Source organism: Sorex araneus, chromosome X (assembly GCF_027595985.1).
Source record: "Sorex araneus isolate mSorAra2 chromosome X, mSorAra2.pri, whole genome shotgun sequence".
NCBI lineage: Eukaryota > Metazoa > Chordata > Mammalia > Eulipotyphla > Soricidae > Sorex > Sorex araneus.
In genome coordinates this window covers 235,697,550-235,719,364 of record NC_073313.1, presented here as the reverse complement: position 1 = coordinate 235,719,364, position 21,815 = coordinate 235,697,550, and the positions used below count along the sequence as shown (strand labels likewise).

The 21,815-nt window shown below is 38.9% G+C and overlaps 1 protein-coding gene across 1 annotated transcript in view; it reads right to left on the bottom strand.

The window, feature by feature from the left end:
• The window catches only part of NBEAL1 (neurobeachin like 1), a 163,039-nt gene that overhangs the window by 128,019 nt on the left and 13,205 nt on the right, over positions 1-21,815 (bottom strand). Inside the window, exons 3-6 of the mRNA XM_055122038.1 lie at positions 10,714-10,805; positions 6,883-7,044; positions 3,049-3,130; positions 1,688-1,815 (exon numbers count right to left, since the gene is read on the bottom strand). Coding sequence (XP_054978013.1) covers positions 1,688-1,815; positions 3,049-3,130; positions 6,883-7,044; positions 10,714-10,805 — 464 coding nt within the window. The remainder of the gene's footprint in view (positions 1-1,687; positions 1,816-3,048; positions 3,131-6,882; positions 7,045-10,713; positions 10,806-21,815) is intronic.

The window sequence follows — 21,815 nt, the reverse complement described above, 5'->3', positions numbered from 1 at the left end:
CACCACGGGTAGCTTGCCAGGCTCTGCTGTGCCAATGAGATACTCTCGGCAGCTTGCCAGGCTCTCCGAGAGGGGTGGAGGAATCAAACCCGGGTCAGCCGCTTGCAAGACAAACGCCCTACCGCTGTGCTATTGCTCCAGCCCACTGTGCAAAATATCACAAAGAAATAATAACCAGAATAAAAAGAAATCTCTCAGAATGGGAGAGAATATTTGTCGACCACTCATCTGAAAAAGGGTTAATACCTAAGTTATACAGAACACCTGTAAACCTTAACAACAGTGAAACATATAACCAAATAGGGAGAAGAGATGAACAGACATTTCCTGAAAGAAGACATCAGATGGCTAACAGGTTTCTGAAAAAATGCTCTCCCATCACTTATCAGAACAGATATTATGCCCTCACACCAGTAAAACTTTTTTTTTTTTAAATGGTATTGGTGGGGATTCAGGAAAAAAGAAAAGTTCATCTACTGCTGGAGGGAATGTCAACTGGTTCAATCTCTTGGAAAACAACATGGATACTTCTAAAAATATGTTCACTTTACTTGATACTACTGGCTTTAGAAATGTCCTCTCCACTTATCAACACTGAACTGCACTCCAAAATAAAAATTTGAAGTGTTAAATACCAAACAGATCCCTAAGGAGAGTCACTTATTCTAAGCTTCAAGTCCAAACCTTAATTAAATTAGTAAATATAGTTGACTTCTCCTAGAAACAGAATCTTAGTTTGTCATATACTCACTAGTTAAGTGCTAGTAATCTACCTAACATATATCTACCATTCCCTAAAGAAAAGTCACCTTGCTTCAACAAATTTGTTTTTTTTTAATAGAGTCCCAGTGATATTTTAGGATATGGGGGCCATTACCCAAGATGACTGCTACTTGGTCTACTGATGCACATCCACTTCTTTGAATCATCTTCCTGGCCCATAGACAAATCCCATATTTTACAAATTTAACTTCTTTCCTCCCTTTGCTTATAAAAGTCATTTGCAGGGCCAGAGAAATAGCTCAGCAATAGTGTTTATCTGCATCTGTGAAGCCCTGGGCTAGATTTCCAATACCACACACACAAAAAGACTCATTCTGCATAGACCTAAGGGCTTCTTTTCTTTCTTTTCCCCTCCCTACCCTTTCTCTCCGTTCCCTTCCCCCTTCTCCTGTTTTCAGGCTATACTAAGAAGTGTTCAGAGGCTACTCCCAGCTCTATGCTGTGCTCCTGGTGCTGCTCAGGAGACCATGCAGTTCCAGGAATCAACCCCTCCTGCATCTGCTCCAGCCCACTGAACATCTCTCCATTTCCAAGTGACATCTTTTCTAACTACAAGATGGAATCCTGCTGACTCATGAATTGCTAAAGACAGGAAGATTTTACTCAGTTGAATTTCGTTTTACCACAAAGATAAATTATCTGGAACTGGGCATTCTTTAGTTCATTTTTCTTTAGTTTAAAGGTAAATTATCTGAAATTGACCTGTAACATGGTTCCCTACCTCATAAATAGAGATAGGGGTCATTTATACATATCACGAACTGCTTTCACAACAAAGAACAGCTGCTTTGAAGAATGACATATACTGTAACATTCAAATACAAAATAAATGTGGTTGAAAATATGAATCAATATAATTTATCTCATCAAAAACAAATAAATAAAAATGATTTACACGACATACCCTGAAATTCTATGCCTCCAGTTCCGATAGGGATCATATAAACTTTCACAAAATGCCAATGCGTGGATCACAAATTCTTCAATAGAAGTTTGATCTGCCAATTCTTTCTCTTTTGTTTTGCTTTTCAACTAAGAATGAAGTTAAAGTTATAATTACTTAATTATATAAACTGTAAAACATTCTTATCTATCATTATTAAACCCTACATATTTTAACATAAAATAATAGATCACTTTTATTCAAATAAGTTTAAGCTTCATTTGAGTCTAAAGAGTTAGATAATCACATGAAGTGAATAGAACCTCTTAAATTTTAAATATTTCCTACAAAAGGCTGCAAATGTCTTTTCTAAACATCCTTTCCAAAATAAAATGTTTCAATTATAAGAAAGTTTGATGTATATGCTAATATAAGTGAGAAACTGTATCATCTTAAATAGTCATTAATAAAACAAATTATAAACTAAAATTTAAAACTGCTTATCCGTTTTAGGTAACATATATAAAATGCCTGAAAAATAATATTCAGTGATAATTCTGTTATTACTTCCTCAGAAAGTATTTACAAACAATATATGTAAAATTATAAATAATACTAATAATATATATTAGCATATATATATACTATGTATAAACAATATAAGTATATACATATATATGTACAGACAAGTTTTATTTTTTAGACCACAAGCATCAGTACTGAGAGGCTACACACAATTAGTGCTCAAGGGACATCAGCAGTGTTCAAGTTCAAGGAATCATGTGATCCTGGGGACTGAATTCAGACCTCCTACAACAAAGCAAGCACTCCATCGAGTCTTTTGAACTATTTCCTTAGTCCCACCAAATATATATATAAATATATAGATAGATAAATATAATTTGGTGCCACTAAGAATAAACTAATACACACACACACACAGACACACACACACAAACACACACACTTTTTGGGGTTTTGGGCCACACCCAGCAATGTTTACTGGCTCTACACTCAGGAATTACTCTTGGCAGTGTTCAGGGGATCATATGGGATGCCAGGGATCGAACCCAGGTCAGCCACATGCAAGGCAAGCACCCTATTCACTGTACTATCTTCCCCACCAATTTTATTTTAAAGAGTAAAACCTTGGGCTGGAGGGACAGTACATCAGGTAAGGTGTTTGCTTTGCACAAAACTGACCAGGATTCAATTCTCAGCACTGCAGATGGTCTCCCCAAGCCTGCCAGAAGTGAACCCGAGTACAGAGCCAGCAATAACCCCATGTACTACCAGGTGTAGCCTCAAAATAAATTTAATGTAAAAATTAAAACCTTCCTTTTGTAAGTTAAACAACAAAAAAATGCATTAATTCAACTTACCTGCTGAATATAGAGTGTTGTCATAGTGATAACGTGATTAATATATGAGCAAGTCCCAATCTCTTCAACATTAGATAGATTTCTGTGGAAAAATAAATTTATTTATAAATTTATGACATATGAATAGCAAGAAGAATGCATCTCTATATATTTATGCTTAATTTTGAATGGATATATTAGTAAATAGTGATATTGATTTTTTTGGTTTTTTTGCTTTTTGGGTCACGCCCAGCGATGCTTAGGGCTGACTCCTGGCTCTGCACTCAGGAATCACTCCTGGCGGTGCTCTGGGGGCCATATAGGATGCTGGGAATTGAACCCTGGTAGGCCGAGTGCAAGGCAAATGCCCTACCCACTGTACTATCACTCCAGCCCAATGATATTGATTTTTAAAAATCAATCTATGTCATCTTTTTCTTGGCATCATAAACGTAATTTCCTGGTTGAAGATACTATGACCTTGAAAATACATTTAAAATTCCATAGAAAACATAAAAAATAACTGAAGTAACAGACACGTTAATGTAAGAACTTCAACTGGAATGACATCTTTCAAAGAAAAAAATTCAGAAGTAGAAGTAGAGAGAGGGACAAAAATAGAATGACTGCACTCATTTGTGGAATATACAGTAACATAATGGGAGACTAACACCCAGGGATAGTAGACATAAGGGCAAGGAGGGATATTGGGAGGGATATTGGGAATATTGGTGGTGGAGAATGGGCACTGGTGGAGGGATGGGTACTCGATCACTGTAGGACTGAAATGTAATCAGGAAAGTTTGTTAAGTCTATAACTGCACTTCACAGTGATTCATTAGCACAGCAGTAGGGCGTTCGCCTTTCACGTGGCCGACCCGTGTTCGATTCCTCCGCCCCTCTCGGAGAGCTTGGCTAGCTACCGAGAGTATCGCACTCGAACAGCAGAGCCTGGCAAGCTACCCGTGCATACTGGATATGCCAAAAACAGTTAACAATAAGTCTCTCAACGAGAGACGTTACTGGTGCCCGCTCAAACAAATCGATGAGCAACGGGATGTGCTCTCAGAACATTAAAAAGTAAAATAAAATAAAAAATAAATATTTAAAATAAATATAATGACTGGAGTGATAGCACAGCAGGTAGGGCTTTTGTCTTGCACGCGGCTGACCCAGGTTCGATTCCTCTGTTCTTCTTGGAGAGCCCAGCAAGGTACCGAGAGTATCCCGCCCGCATGGCAGAGCCTGGCAAGCAACCTGTGGCATATTTAATATGCCAAAAACAGTAACAAGAAGTCTCACAATGGAGACGTTACTGATGCCTACTCGAGAAAATCAATGAACAATGGGAAGACATTGCTACAGTGCTATTATAAATTTAAAAAATTAAGAAGTAAAATTTGAAGAACTAGAGAGGATTCTGGGAAGATGGCAGAATAAGTATTGAGAATCTACCTCTAAACCTACAAACTGCACTGGCAGTAAAGGTCTAATATTTTGGAATACAAGGATTTTAAACTTGCAACTTTCAGGGGAAGAACTAAATAGTAATTTAATTTACTATGATCAGTAAATGTCAGTTATCAGCATAGTAGCAGTTACCAATCACCAATTCCCAGCCTGGTGGATGAGAACTGCGAACACACTACTCAAGCAGGGGCTAGAGAGATAGAAGAGCGGGTAGGAATTTACTCTGTGCAAGCCCAATCTGGGTTTGATCCCTGGCATTCCATATGGTCCCATGAGCAATGCCAGGAGTAATTACTGAGTGCAGTGCACCTATGAGCATTGCCAAGGTGACCCAAAGACAAAAATCAAATAAACAAATAAACAAACAAAAAATCCTATTCCTCAAGGAGTCTGCTAACAGAACAAAGCACTCAAGAGTATTTGAGGGGCTGGAGAGATAGCACAGCGGGTAGGGCGTTTGCCTTGCACGCGGCCGACCCAGGTTCAAATCCCAGCATCCCATATGGTCCCCTGAGCACGGCCAGGGGTAATTCCTGAGTGCAGAGCCAGGAGTAACCCCTGTGCATCGCCAGGTGTGACCCAAAAAGCAAAAAAAAAAAAAAAGAGTATTTGAGAAGAACTCTGCCTCCAAACATAGGGGGTCTATGCTCTGATCACTTGATACTACTTCAGCTCACAGAGGTGTTGTCTAAAATATATGCAATCACAGTTGCACCCAATCCTCCCACATGTGTTATAAATCCCTCCCCAGCTCTCTGAAGAAAAAAATTCCTGGGGGACTTAACAGTTGATCATTCAATATTCCCTGACCCTTCATCTTTTGCTTTTTCAAATTTCAGGAGTCAGATCTTGAATATTAAGATATACAAAAACAACTGCACATACAAAGAAAACTGAAGACTACTTATACCAATGGAAAGAATAAAAGATATGCCTATGATTCTGAGAGATACTAAATCAAAGGAGAAATACCGAAACATTTTAGCATTTTTCCATTCCATCTGCAATGCAGAATTAGAGCCGGAGAGGCAGTACAGCGTGTAAGGTGCTTGTCTTGCACTCTGCCAACCCAGGTTCAATCCCCAGCATCCCATATGGTCCCAAGAGCACCACCAGGAATGACTTCTGAGTGCAGAGCCAGGAGTAATCCCTGACCATCACCCTTTGCCCCCCACCCCCCAAAAAAAGCAATGCAGAATCAACTGAAAGATAAATAAGAAATTCTAAGTTTCTTTTTTTTCTTTTTCTTTTTCTCTTCTTTTTTCTTTTTTTTGTTCTAAGAAATTCTAAGTTTAAATCTTTATGATTAAAAAAATTAAAAGGCAAATAATATATATTATAGAAAATGGCTCCATAAAAGACAAACTTCAAGATTGTACCTCTAGTCCAATAGATCTCAAAGAACGTGTGTGTTGAGTGTGTGTGTGGGTCTGCGTGTGTGTGGGTCTGTGTGTGTGTGTGTGTCTGTGTGTATCTGTGTCTGTCTATCTGTCTGTCTCTGGAAAGTCAGGGAATGAATCTGATAATGCCTAAATCTGACTGACTTGATGCATCACAATTTTGTTTTGTTTTGCTTTTTTTGTTTTTGCCTTTTGGGTCACACCTAGCGATGCACAGGGGTTACTCCTGGCTCATACACTCAGGAATTACTCCTGGCAGTGCTTGGGTGACCATATGGGATGCTGGGAATCGAACCCAGGTCGGCCACATGCAAGGCAAACGCCCTACCCACTGTGCTATCACTCCAGCTCCGATGTATCACAATTTGAGGTATGTTCTCTGTCACTGAATTACATCCTCAAGTCTTCTCAAAATTTTTATTAACATGGAATGTGTACAAAAGTAAAATGTCTGAGCTCTTAAGAATTACAATTTTCATTAAGTTAGGCTCAAGCTATGTGTTACTACTGAATTTCCTATCTGATACTTATACAAACCAAAAGTTTAAGTATTATAAACCTAATCATCCTGGAAATGTAAAATAAACCTAATAATCCTGGAAAACATAAAGTATAAAGTAACTTTACTTTCTTAGTAAAGGATAGAACAAAGATTAATAAAAATAATATTGTACAGAAAAAATGCTCATGTTTACAGATAAGGGCAATTTAAAAAACGAGTATAATAAATTCTAGGCTAGTTAAAAAGTACTTTTAATTTCCTTTGAAGCAATTTTTTTCAACTTGGCTGAGTCTCTAGGTAGAGTGACTGAAAGGTTTTCCAATGTAACAACAAACTACGAGTCTACAAAAAACACACTGCTACTTTGAAAGATGTGATTTATCTTTAAAATGCATTATACAGGAATAGAGACCATCAATTAATAAATGCATTTTAAGTTTGGTAACAACTACTTAAAACACATCATTAGTTTGTACCAGATACCTGCAGAGAATAATGAAAAACTTGACAAGCAAAATTGATAAAGCCTGTTGTTCTTCCTCTAAGCCATCTGCCATTTTCTGAACACAATGAAGCAGCTGGATCCTCAGAACCTGAAGGATATTATCAGGAAGCAAAGATATTCCTGGAGGCATATCATCCACTCTAAAATATAAGGGAAACAAAATAAGAAATAGAGTTAAATATAAAAAGGATAAAAAGGAAGTCATTGATAGTTCATTTTAAACATATTTATATTTTTAGTCATTGATACTTGAAAAGAATTGTGAGGCCCGAGAGATATTACAGTGAGGGCACTAGCCTTACACATGACCCATCTGAATTCAAATCCCAACACCTCTTAAATTTTCCTAAGACCTGCCAAGAGTGATCCCTGAGTACAGCATAAGTAGCAAGCCCTGAGCACCACTGGATGTGGCACCCAGAGCAATAAATGAAGCTAGCTCTAGGCTTTAGAAGATGCTCATCCAGAGCCATGGAATCAACCAAGATCAGAAAAGACAACAACCAAAGTTGGCAAGAATGTGAGGCAAAAGGGAACTTTACTCACTGGCAGGAATGTTGACTGGAACGGCCTTTTTGGAAAACAAAATGGACATTCCTCAAAATAATCAAGGAATTGAACTTTCATAGGACATAGCAATTCCCTTTCTGGGAATATACCCTAAGGGCCAAAAGGCCAGTGTCGGAAAGACATCTGCACCACTGTGTTCACTGCAGGACTATTCACAACAGGGCATTTGCCTTGCACACGGCTGACCCGGGTTCAATTCCCAGCAACCCATATGGTCCCCTGGGCACCTCCAGGAGTAATTCCTAAGTACAGAGCCAGGAGTAACCCCTGTGCATCACCAGGTATAATCCAAAAAGAAAAAAAAAAATTCACCCAATACTCTTCTGATAAGGAGTTAACATCAAAAACCACTGGTTGAACTTTACAATGAAAAAACATTCAATCCCATAAGAAAATGAGGCAATTAAATGAACAGAAACTTTGTCTCAAAGAAGAAATTCGAATGGCCAAAAGGCCCATGAAAAAATGCTCTTCATCACTAATCATCAGGAAGATGCAGATCAAAACAACAATGAGATACCATCTCACAGCACAGAGACTGGCACACATCCAAAAGAATAAATGCAGGGCTGGAGCGATAGCACAGCAGGGAGGGCATTTACCTTGCAGGTGGCCAACCCGGGTTCAATTCCCAGCATCCCATATGGTCTCCTGAGCACTGCCAGGAGTAATTCCTGAGTGCATGAGCCAGGAGCAACCCCTGTGCAACCCCTGTGACCCAAAAAGAAAAAAAGAAAAAGAAAACAAAAGAACAAATGCAACTGGTGTAGGATAACATTGGGTTTGTCCTTTCAGCCTTGTCACAGGGAACTTAGTTTACCTTAAAGCAATGTCCTTTCTGTATGGACACAGGAAGACAGTTAACATTATGCTTTGTAACTAACTTGGGAGTTGATTGACTCCAACAATATTTACCCTTGGGCATCTGCTCTCTCAACTCAGTTGCCCTTAGTTCCTAGTACCCCAAAAGCAGTGTCCCGGCGAGGGACAGAATGGACCCAGGGCAAGCTGTGAGCTACCCTAGTATCAAAACAGGCCAGGCCAAAGCGCCACAATACTCAACTATAAGTTGAGAGCATGATCATAGACAAATGCTGTTATGATCCAAAAGTAACGACAAAACTAGGACCCTGCTGGGGTTAGAAAGACTAACCTGACCTGAGGACTGTGGTGTAGAAAATATAGTGAGATGTCCTTAGGAAGAACCAAACTTTAAGTTTATATCTCTTACTGTGCTCAAACAGAATGACATTGCTAGAAATATTTGAAGTAGATTTCCTATAACTATTTAAGTGGATAACTAGCTGAGGAAAGAAGAAAATGACACACTCTTGTTTGGATTCCAGCCTTGAGCTGATGGATAGTAATCTGGAGTAATCTCTTTAGATGAGATTTTGTTAATCTCCTGGAGGAGTGGTCTTACCCCTCTTTGTTGACTTGTTAATGTTTAACCCACCTTTGTGTTACCACCCTATATGAATGCTATATAAACTATGACTGTAGGAGAAAGAGAAGACACAGAAGCAAGAGAAGACACAGAAGCAGGAGAGAAGACACAGAGACAGAGAGGTCGGAAGAGACCAGAAGAGAGACTATAGACACAGAGACAGAGATAGAGACAGACAGAAGAGAGCACAGTGGCACACACAGAAGCAGAGCACAAGGAGGAACCATCCTGATCCAGTCCATACACAGCGGCTCAAGAGCACCAAACATGAGCAGCGAGAGAGAGAGAGAGAGAGAGAGAGAGAGAGAGAGAGAGAGAGAGTGCCGCCCCGAGAGCCCGTGAAGAACACACACACATCACACCTTTCTGTGCCCACTTGTTTGTATTTTTTACGTGGGGAGAAAGGGACTCTCCTTCACTGCTGGTGGGAATGATGACTGTCCTGCCTTTTTTTGGAAAACAATATGAAATTTCTCGAAATTCCTCCATTTTCAAGTCTAGCTTCTGATAATCTGAATACTTTGTCTCCAAGATTTTTTAATTAGTTTTGGGGTGAAACCTAGCTGTGCTCAGGGGTACTCCTGGCTCTGTAGTCAGAAATCACTCCTAGCAGTGCTCAGGAGACCATATGGGGTGCTGGCGATCAAACCACGGTTGGCTACATGCAAAGCAAGCACCATATCTGTTGTTTATTGCTCTGGCTCCCTCGAAGATGTTTTCTAAGGCCCCACTCTGAAGGTCAGAAATACAAACTTCAACTCACAGAGGTGTATAGCACTATAAAGAAATCATTTTTATATGCGGTGCATTTTGGGACTTATGGTGGGTCCTCAGATATTTTCAAGAGAGGAGTTGACCACAACAGAAGAACTAGGCCACTCTCAAGTTCCTGGGGACTGGTAAGGAGCTGGATGACAGACATCAAATGAAAAGTCAATGACTAATAAGATTTGATAATATCTTAACACCCAAAGTTCAAAGTACTTCCTTATTAAAACAAACAGATGTTTAGGCAAAGGGCATAAGTCCTGCATCTGCATCTCTTTGCAGGCCCTTCTCTACTTCTATACTTGATGATAAAACTACTATGCAACACTTTCACTGAGTTCACTGTACTGAGTTCACTGTAAAAAGTTATAAAATGGGAAGATTTGAGAATCTCCAACTACTACTCAGTTGGTCAGAAGTGCGAGTAGGAACTTCTCGCACTTCTGACCAGAGCGAACAGTACCCTGGGGAAGGCATTTGCCTTGTATGCGTTCAACCCAGGTTTGATCCCTGGAACCCCATATGGTCCCCCAAGCACTGCGAGGAGTAATTTCTGAGTGCAGAGCCAGAAGTAACCCCTGAGCATTGCCATGTGTGAACCAAAAAGCGCCCCCCCCCCAAAAAAAAAAGTGTGAGTAGTTCCCAAGACTTGAAACTGGTTGGTATATGATGTACACCTGGTTAGTCTTATGAAGGACTAACTTGTAAAATCTGGAGCTTACTCTGGGAAGTGACGAATTGAAATGCATTTACACAAGTTTAACCTGAAGGAGCAAAGTTACACAAGATTATCTGTGTCATGTAACTGCCATTCTTGTTATCAGTCATCAATGTTGTCTTTGTGATAAAAACTACGTGCACTGGTGGAGGGATTGGTGTTTGATCACTGTGAGATTGTAACCCAAACACGAAAGCTTGTAACTATCTCACAGTGATTCAATAAAATTTAAAAAATTTTTAAAAAACAGCAAAAAAAAAAACCTAACAAACTCAGCCGAGTAAAGATTTACACGTTTATACATACCTGGTGGGCAGTTTTTCAAAGTCGACATCTAAGAACTGCTCATAGCTAGAAACAAAGTTGTCCAACCAAAGTTTCAGATAATCTGGATCTTTCTGAAATAAGAAAACCATAATATTATCTATTAGAGAGAAAAAAAGTAGGTACAGAATGATAAATCTAAAGCACTGATATGAACTACATAACATATGCATTGTATATAACATATGGAAAGAGCTATTTTTATATGTGTTAGGTTTAGTTAACTTGCAGATGACTTCCCATGTAATCTGCATAAAAAACAAGGTACTGTAAAAATAGTAAACAACTCTCCCTCTACCATCTGTAACCTTATTCTTTTGTAATATATTATGACCAAGTCAAATATGTTCCCACCTTTACAGTGGCACTTTTCTCTACCAAAATATTTCCCCCCACCCCCACCCCAGAGCTGAATGGCTAACTCCCTTATGTTCTTCAACTAACCCTTCATGTCCTCAATGAACTCTTCATTTTCATCAACTTTTACCACACCCTTTTTTGTCTGTTTGGCTTTTTTCGGTTTCAGTTTTTGGGCCACACCCAATGGTGCTCAGGATTTGAGCAACATGGTCCTGACTCTGAGCTCAGATATCACTCCTGACAGGTTTGTGGACCCTATGTGGTGCTAGGGATCAAACCCAGGTTGACAGCATGCAAGGTAAGTGCCTCATCTGCTGTACTATCACTCTGGCCCAAATAACTTTTTCTTGAAATATTCAACGTTCTTACTAGCTTTTACCGAGCCCTATTCTGTTTCTCCACCATGTGGTGCTTTCCAATCTTGTCATTTCCCATTAGACACAGATATATAAGATACAGACATAGACACACACACACAAGCACACTTTTATGTTCACTGAGTGCTTAGTAATATAGCTAGGATATGGAAACAACCCATGTGTCCAAGATAAGTTGTGGTGTATATATACAATGGAAAAATAAGGCAGTTTCACGAAAACATGAAACCATGTATGTTGTTACAGCATGACTAGAACCAGAGGGTGTCACATTTAGCAAAATAATTTAGAGGGAAAAGGACAAATACTGGATGAGCTCAATCATCTGTGGTACAGAGAAAGAGACAAAAACCAGGGAACAGAGAGCATCGAATAATGACAAACACTTGGTTTTGGATTACAAACTCATATTATCAAGGGTGGCAGAAATAACGAGGAGTACTAGAAGTGACATGGGGACAGTGGTGAGGAGCTTGGTCACTTTAACAGTGGTGGAGATGCAGTAACTTTGATATCAATAGCATAATCTTTAACACTATTGTGACAGTGTTACATAAATGTTAATCATAACTTTAAAAGAAAACAAAGGAAGAGGGACTAGAGATAGCACAAAGCATTGGCCGTGCAGAGTCAATCCCCAGCACCATATATGGTCCCCTGAGCATTGCCAAGAGTGACCCAATGAGCATGGAGTCAGGAGCGAGCCTTAAGCAGAGTCGGGTGTGGCCCAAAAGTCAAAAACAAACAAAAAGAAACAAAGGCCTTAGATGATAAACTAGGCAAGATGGGACTAATTTATAGATCATTCCGCCTCAAAACACCAGAACATCCTTTTTTTAAAAAAAAAAAAAACCCTCAAGGAATATTTTCAAGGACAGGTGTGATATGCCACAAAATAAGTCAATAAATTTATGAAAATTAAAATATCAGGTATCAGGTCACAATGATCTGAGTAAGGAAATCAAAGGGAAATTAAAAAACCTGAAGGTGAAAAGACACAATTTATCAGAGAGGTAACAAAAACAGTACTAAAGCAGAAAGAAATTTATAGTAACACAGACCTAACTCAGGAGACAAGAATCACCAATGAAAAAACCTGAACCAAAAGTATTACAAATACAGAAAAACAGAAAACTAATAAATAGAAGAAAATAATAAAAGCTGGATGAAATGAACATCTGATTTAATTTCAGATCAAACTGAACAACACAAAAGAAATTCTTAGAGGTTTTGTGAAACATAAAATTCAAAGATGGAATCAGGAAAAAAACAGAACACCTGAACAGACCCTTCCTCACAATGAAATGAAACAGTAATCAAGTCTTTCCCTACTCTCCCTCCAAAAGCCAATGGCCACTAGTAAATTCTAATCAAACTTTTAAAGAAATAGTAACTTTGAAGAGGAAGGGTGGCTGAAAGATAGTAAAGTGGTACGCACGGAACCCTATCACTAACAGTGCTGTACTGTGCCAAGAGTTATTGAAAAACACAAGGGTAGGCTTCTGGCACTGGTGAAGGGAAGTGGACATCCCTGAAGGGATTGATACTGAAATACTGTATGCCATGAAACTCAACCATGAATAATAACTTTGTAATTCACAGTAACTAAATTTAAAAAAAGAATAGTAACTATTCTTTTCAAACTCCTCTGTAAAACTGAAAAGGATGCTACACACTCTATGAGGCCAATATGACCAAGTCCAAAACCAAACAAGAAACTCAAGTAACTTATTTCTGTAAAATAAAAGCATTACACTACAAATCAGAAATCCTACAAGAATGTTCCCAGAATAATCAGACTGCTGCTGACCTTTTGTGTATTTGCTTTTTCTATTAATATACAGTTCCAAAATCAGATCATAAATTGTACTTACCTATATTAATAGGCAAAGAGGATGGAAACATTTCAGAAACAAAACTTCCTGTGAGGAATTTTCTCAGGAAAGTTTTGTCACTTAATTTTTGTTCATTTCTAACTAGAATATCACTCATTCATTTGATAGGATTTCAGAAATACAAGATGGTATTTTCCTTATTAGTGTTTCTTTTTAAGAGAGAAAGTTATCTCTCTATAAAAGTTAAACACAGAGGGACTGGAGTGATAGCACAGTGGGTAGGGTGTTTGACTTGCACAAGGCCGACCCGGGTTCAATTCCCAGCATCCCATATGGTCCCCTGAACACCATCAGGAGTAATTCCTGAGTGCATAAACCAGGAGTAACACTTGTGCATCGCCGGTGTGACCCAAAAAAGAAAAAAAAAGTTAAACACAGAATGTTCTCATAATGTCATAAAGAATTAATGCACTTCTCTTCATAATTTATTTAGGAACTCTACTGTCTAATTCAGAGTCTAATGGTCAAAAGTCCAAGTGTTTGGCAACTATAGACCTTTCCTGGGAAACTGGGCAAGCATAAGGAAAGAAACAATACTTAAATAGGAAATATTTCATTTAGTAAGAAGTTAAGCAGCTATAGATTTTAAATCTGTCATGTGCTACGTAGTATTTTTCCTTCCTTTTTTTCCCCCTTAGGCCAAACCTGACTGTGTTCAGAGCTTACTCTGGCTCTGCACTCAGGGATCACTTGTGACAGGCTTTAGGGACCACTCAGGAAGCCACAGATCAAAGTCATTAGCAAAGCCATCAGACCACATGCAAGGCAAGAGTCTTGAAGGGCCTTTTTTTTTTTTTCCCCACAAATCATTCCATTTTCTTTAATCAGAAATGATTTCTTTTGCTGTTTTATAGGTTTTAAAAGCTCATCTAAAAGCTCAAAGAAGATAAATTCTAAGGTTTTACAACCTTTCCAAATTCACAAATCTAGTAACCAGTAGGGTAAAAATTCAGCAATCTGAGACGGTGCTCTTTGCACTACAATGTCGCTAAGCTGTGAGCAGGAACAAAATGAAGCTCTAATGGGCAAAACAGGATCAGCAAACCTGAGAGTTAGTACAGCAGGTTGGGTGCTTGGCTAGCACACAAGTGAACCAGGTTTGATCCCCTGCATTCCATATTATCCCCTGAGCACTGTCAGGATTAATTCCTCAGTGTAGAGCAGGAGTTTGTAACCTCCGCGCATCACTGGTTGCGCACAAAAACAAAAATAAAAACTGGACCAAGTAAACTGAGAGCCATAAAAAAATTTAACATAAAAAAGTCATATTTGGGGAGGGCAGAAAGACAGTACAGCAGGTAGGGTGCTTGCCTTGGATGCAGCAAACCCAGTTTCAATCCCTGGGCTCCCATAAAGCCCCCCAAGCGCTGCCAAGAGTAATTCCTGAATGCAGAACAAGTAACCCCTGATATCATCGAATGTGTCTCAAAAACTAACAAACAAAAGTCACATTTGAGGCTGGAGAGATATGAGCACATGCTGAGCACATAGATATGAGCACCTAGCTCTGCATGCAGGAGGCCCATGTTTGATCCCGAGAATTGTACGGTCACCCAAGCATAGAGCCCATAGACCCCTGAGCACTGCTGGGCATGGCAGACAGCCGGAGAAAATCTTTTTGAGGGTGTATATTTTATTACATCGACCATAAAAGAAACACAAACCCCAAAGTAACATTAGTAATACCTCAAACCTGATCATTTTTGCCATGAAGAGAGCTTGGTACATTTGAAACACAGCCAGGTCTACCTCCCCACTTATTAGCACAATGTACAATGTAGCAAAGTGGGTAGGGCGTTAGCCTTACACGGCCCTGACCCGGGTTTGATTCCTCCCTCATCCCTCTCGAGAGCCTGGCAAGCTAACAAGAGTATCCTGCCCGCACAGCAGAGCCTGGCAGAGCCTGGCAAGCTACCCGAGGTTTATTCCATATGGGAAAAACAGTAACAAGTTTCACAATGGAGACGGTTACTAGTGTCTGCTGGAGCAAATCAAGGAAAAACCAGAGGACAGTGCTACAGTGCTACAATGTATTAATACTGCAGGAGTAGGGGCCAGAGCAATTATACAACAGGTAGGGTGTTCAGTTTGCACCCGGCTAATTGGAGTTTGATCCTGGCACCCTACAGTTCCTCCAGAGCCTGCCAGGAGTGACCCATGAGCACAAAGCCAGGACTAAGACCTGAGCACGGCCAGATGTGGCCCCAAAACCATCAATCAGAAAAAATACTACAGAAATCATGGTCTCTAATCCCTACTCTGCAAAACCTTCTTGAATCTGTCACCTGACGTTCTTCCAGAACCATTATAAAAATTAACCTAGTAAGTATGTGTCAAGGATTTGGAAGAATGCCAGCATACAATACATGCTCAACAAACAACACTTTTATGACTTACTACGTGCTAACTTAGGAAACTCTCAAAACCCAACAATGTTCTGTGCTATACATAAAGACAGATACTCAAGGCCAGGAATGTGGCTCAAATTGCAGAGTGCCAACTTGCATGTGTGCGACCACAGGTTCAAACATTTGGGTCACCTACCCCAAACACACCAGGGTATGATCCGGATCCTTAGCAACTCCAGACCCAAACACTGCCATCTCCACAATTAAAAATAAATATTTTAAGATCCCCAACTACACACAATTTTATTTTTTCCTTTCAAATTCCTGCATCTCCTATCTACAACTTTAAACATTATTCCATCTCCTGGGTCTATTCATCATCAATAAATTAAAGATACTTCACCAGACTATTGAGCATTTAAAAAGGATAATGTGCACACACACACACACACACAAACTTAGCAACACCTAATATTTAGCAAATATTCAAAACACATAGAAAACCATTATTATTACAAAAGATATGTATTGGGGCTGAAGCAATATACAGCAGGTAAGGTGATTGCCTTAAATACAGCCAAACTTGTTCCAAACACTGGCACCCTACATGGTCCCCTAGGCCTTCCCAGAGAAGAGCCAGGAACAAGCCCTCAGCACAGCTGGGTGTGGCCCAAATAAAAAACAAAACAAAAAGATACACACTTTGTTCTATCAGTTTGGTCATTATGTAATGTAAAATAAGCAATTATAAAATAAACTCAAATCAAAATAATTTTACTAAAATGTTTGTATAATCGTCTCAGTTACCATTATTTAGATAAACTATTTTTCACTTGGATTGTTATTTAATTCTCTCCTGGCTCTTTAGCTTCAGCTTTTCCCATTTAAACATAGCTACCAATGGGTACCTGTGAAATTTAAATCTAATTATCTTTTCTCTCCTGCTAAGATATTTCAGTCTCCTCATGACCACAGAATGAGTCTACAGAATGAAGTCCACAGAATGATGGCAGAAATATGCCATCAAATACATTGGACTAATCAAATGTTATTAATTAAAGGACACTAAAGCACAAAAAGTTCTTCTCACAATATTAATTCTCCTACTGGCTAGTACCGACACAACTTCACCTAGTTCTCAAGGGGTAGGGTTACAGGTAAAAGCGGAACAGTGTCCTTATGGGGGCCAGAGCAACAGTACAATGGGGTAGGTGCTTGCCTTGCATGCAGATGATCCAGGTTCAATTCTCAGCACCCCATATGGTCACCCAAGCTCACGAGTACTGGTCCCTGAGTACAGAGTCAGAAGTAAACTCTGAGTACTGCTAGGTGTGACCCAAAAATAAGCAAACAAAAACAGTGCAGCACCTTTGTTCCTCTGCACTGTAGCACTGTCCTCCTGTTGTTCATAGATTTGCTTGAGCAGGCACCAGTAATGTCTCCATTGTGAGACTTGAGACTTGTTACTGTCACTGGCATATCAAATATGCCACAGGAAGCTTGCCAGGCTCTCCAACATGTAGGGTGACAGTGTTTTCTTTTTTTTTGGAAATAGTCTTCACAATTGTTTCATTGTTTGACACTTAATTCACTTGTCATTTGCACAAGACAGTAGCATTCTGGCCACATTTGTACGCTGTAACCTCATCTACTCCTTTGTTCCTCTATGCAGTATTTTAAGTGTTCCTTCAACTTGCAAAACTATAAACTTTTAGATATATGTGTTTGGCACCTTTCAGTTTTATTTTTAGAAGTTGATTTAAATCAGTTATGTATGCATAAATATATATACATATAACAAATAAACTTTTAAATATATATTTTCTAACATTTTACCAAAAAAAGAGATAAATTCTATCTCTAAAAATAACATAAATTAGTTTTTCAGGTCAAATCTGTTTCTTTTTCTTTTTTGTTTTTAAGAATAAAAAATACATGCCCTCGGCCCAGATAAGATCCAGAGCTGCTGAGCGTGAAACGGACCCTCTGCTCCTAAATCCGAGAGGTCTTCTAACCCATTTTGGCACCCAGGGTGGCTTCTTACAGAAATGCATCTAGACTGTGAACTGAATTAAAATATCAGAAATCCAAAACCTTCATAGAGTTCATAGAGTCTTCATTCTCAGCAATGAAAATAAATTATTAAATGATGCCTTTTCAGCAGGCCTGATTGTTGGGGGAAATTTTCAAACAATAATAGTGAGTTCTCTATTGAAATATTTAATGTATTCAAAGTATAGAGAGAATAAAGTGAATATCATTAGCTACTTAGGTGGGGGCTGGGTGGGAGGGGGAGTATTTGGGGTTCCTGGTGGTGGAACATGTGCACTGGTGAAGGGATGGGGGTTCAATCATTATATGACTGAGACTTAAACCTGAAAGCTTTGTATTTTTCTCACGGTGATTCAATAAAATAAAAACTTAAAACAAATTTTAAAAAAAGAATTAAAAATATTTTATTTTCATTTTTTGTTAAAAATTTAAAAATTTTATTTTTTGTTTTGGGGACACACCCACCAGTGTTCAGGACTCATTCTTGGCTGTGTTCAGGGACCACTAGTGGCAGGCTCAGGAGACCATATGGGGTACCAGGGATCAAACCCAGATCGACCATGTGCAAGGCAAACACCCTACCTACTGTACTATGGCTCTGGTTCCCCTCAGTTTCTTCTTATTTTGATAGAATCTAGTGACTTCAAAAATTTTGTCATAGACATATAAATGCTGTATGTTAACAATTGAAAATGAAGCCATTAAATATTTATGGTAATTCTCAACTATGTTGCAGGTCTACAGTCTTCACACAGGCCTTGAGAATTTATAGATTTCCATTTAAAACTTAAAACAATATGATATGCTTGCTTTTTGTTGATATTAAAATTATTATAAGATTAAAAAGAAAGTTTTGTCATAGAACTGGAGAGACAGTATTAGCAGTCAGGTGCTTGCTCTGTATGCAGCTGACCCAGAGTCACTCCCTGGGACCCCATCTCTCCCCCAAGGCTCACCAGGAATGATCCCTGAGCATGAGCCAGGAGTAAGCACTAAGTTCCACCAAGTATGACTCAGCAAAGAAAAATAAATAAACCCTTATCTCATAAGGTCATAAGTACCTGAGAACCACAAACCAACACCACAATATCAACCATATCCTAGGCTCTTTACATGAAACAAGTAAAACATAATCTTGTTTTTCAGATAATATCTTTACATAATCCTCAAAATGCTCAATGTCGAGTGGAGGAAAGAAAAACAAATGCAAACAGCACATTAATAGTTATAAAAAGTATGTGTACATAAAAGTGAGAAACTGACTGTGCCAAGGTTGAAGGTAACTGACTTGCAGAATCACTGAAATGCTTTCACCAATCATAAGCAGATACTATCAAGGAGAAATGGAGTAAGAGGCATTCCAGACAGAAAAACTAGCATGATTATACTTAAAGGTGTAATAATGTACCACACTGTACTTTTCTACGGTGAAAATGACACCAAGCAATAAGAGAGGTACAAAGGATATTAAAAAAAAAGTATTTCCTAAAAAGTACTTAGGAGCACTGTTCACTTGGATGAAAATTTAAAAGGAAAACATGATTGTAATATCTGAGTAGCACTAGTTAAGAAAAGTTAAGTGAGATTTTATATAAATACTATCCTTAAAATGGAATCAGCTTTTGAATGTCAATGGAAATGGTGGACATAATATGAAATTTCAGAAGTAATCACAAATCTTATCTCCCCAATTAAACTTTATCCATTTTCTGAAAGATTCCCTTTTTCATATGGTTAATCCCTTATGTTTATCATTAATTCAATTCTATTATTTCTAAAGGGAGTTTATTGAACAAAATTTCAAACATACGTGAAAGTAGAGAATGGAGTATCAAAACATGCATGGCAAATTTTCATTCATCATACAACTTTCCTCATACTGTGTGTGAGACCATCAACTGAATTATTGTGAAATAAATACATATTATTTCATCTCAGAATATACACCTCTAAAATATCTTTGTAAAATCTGACCATATTATTACACTTTTAAGAATTTACAGTACAGGGGGGTTTTAGAGATAATTATAGCAGTTGGGGCATTTGCCTTGCAAGTGGTTGAACCAAGTTTGATCCCAGAATCCAATATGAAACCCCAAACCCCCAGGTGTGATTACTGAGTAGAGCCAGGAGTAGGCCCTGAGCAACTCTGTATGTGGCCCCCAAATAAAACAAACATACCAAAAAAACTTCAGTTTCTTAGTATACGCATTCAAATTTTCCTGATTCATGCTTTTAATTTTTTGATAAGCTTGAGATCTGAATAAAGTCTATGAATTCGCAATTGTCGGTAAGTCCCCTGTAAACTGACAGGTTTCTATTACAATTTTTAAGCCAATTCATTTGTTGAAAATACCGAGTCATGTGTGATGTGAGGTAGTACTTCTCAAACAAAGGATTTTTCACGGCTACTTCTCCCGGAAGGGAGCACAAAATGAGGCCCCCATAACCATGACACCAGACTCCGTGCCAGGCTGTTTTCACTCGGGGCACCCCAGAAGGGGGCTCTCAGGCCTACCCGGCCCTGGCAGCCAACCTCCAGACACCAACTGCCGCCAGGCTCCAGGCTGCTTTCCTCACACGCTCGGGCCGAGCTTCACATACAAGTGAACATATTCCTGGACCACACAGCCAAGAAACATCATAAGACACTCTACTCATTTTCCATACCTCTTGGAGAACCTGGCAAGGCAACGAGGATATCCAGCTGCACAGCAGAGCCTGGCAAGCTACCTGTGATGTATTCGATATGCAAAAAAACAGTAACAACAACGTGCTCTTCATGTCCCTGGAGAGAGCAGGTGCCACTGGGCTACACTAGCATGCAACAGGAATGACTGGAGATGTTACTGGCAACCGCTCGAGCAATTGATGAGCAATGGAATGACAGTGGTACAGTGATAACCTTCTATCACTTAAAATACTCCTTGCTTCTGTGTATTTCCTTTGAACTAGTACTACCCTTTTATATAGGGTGGGTCATGATCCCATAAGTTTTTTCAATTAGCTTTAAAATAAATTTCTTTATGACTATCAGTAAAGTTTTCGTTTGTTAGCTATTTTATATGCCTAGGCCCATGTAAAAATTGCTCACACATGAATAAGGAAATTGTCTGCAATAGAGGCAGGGGGTGGGGCGGGGTGAACGTGATGGGAGGGATACTGGGGACATTGGTGGTGGAAAATGTACACTGGTTGAGGGATGGGTGATAATTTTATGACTGAAAGTCAATCATGAAAGCTTTGTAACTATCTCATGGTGGTTCAATAAAAATATAAATCTTTATTTTTTTTAATTCCTCACACACAATAAAGTCATGAGTATATAAAGCTTAAGAAGGTCTAAATTGGGGGCTGGAGCGATAGCACAGGGGGAGGACGTTTGCCTTGCACGTGGCTGACCTAAGTTCAATTCCCAGCAACCCATGTGGTCCCCCAAGCATTGCCAGGAGTAATTCCTGACTGCATTATCCAGGAGAAACCCCTATGCAATGCTGGATGTGACCCAAAAAGCAGGAAAAAAAAAGGTCTAAGTTGGGGGCCAGATACAGATAGATACTACAACAGGCAGTCTGTTTGGGGAGTCTGTTTTGCACGTGGCTCATTCTGGTTTGATGCCCAGCACAGCATATGGTCCATAATTCCTGATTGTAGAACAACAACCCCTGAACACTGCCAGGTGTAACCAAAACAAATAAACAAAAAGAAGTTCTCAATTATTATATCTAAAAATTATCATATTCAGGTTCAACATTTTTAGCAAAAATAAAATAGCTTTATTTCAAATAAGAGAGAGAGGAGAGATGGAGAAGGGGGAGAGAGAGACAGAGAGAAAGTAATCTCAGGTTGAGATAAAGGTCAGTCTCTAAGACAGAGAAAACAAGTGGCAAAAGATTCTACACAAGGTAATTATGTTGATTTTCAAAGGCACATTTTGTGTGTGGGGGTGTGTATGTGTGTAATGTAATGCTTGAGTATAATGATCATTTCCTAAATGCACTATTTCATTATGATCAACTTTTGCAACAAACATTATGATTTGTGATACAACT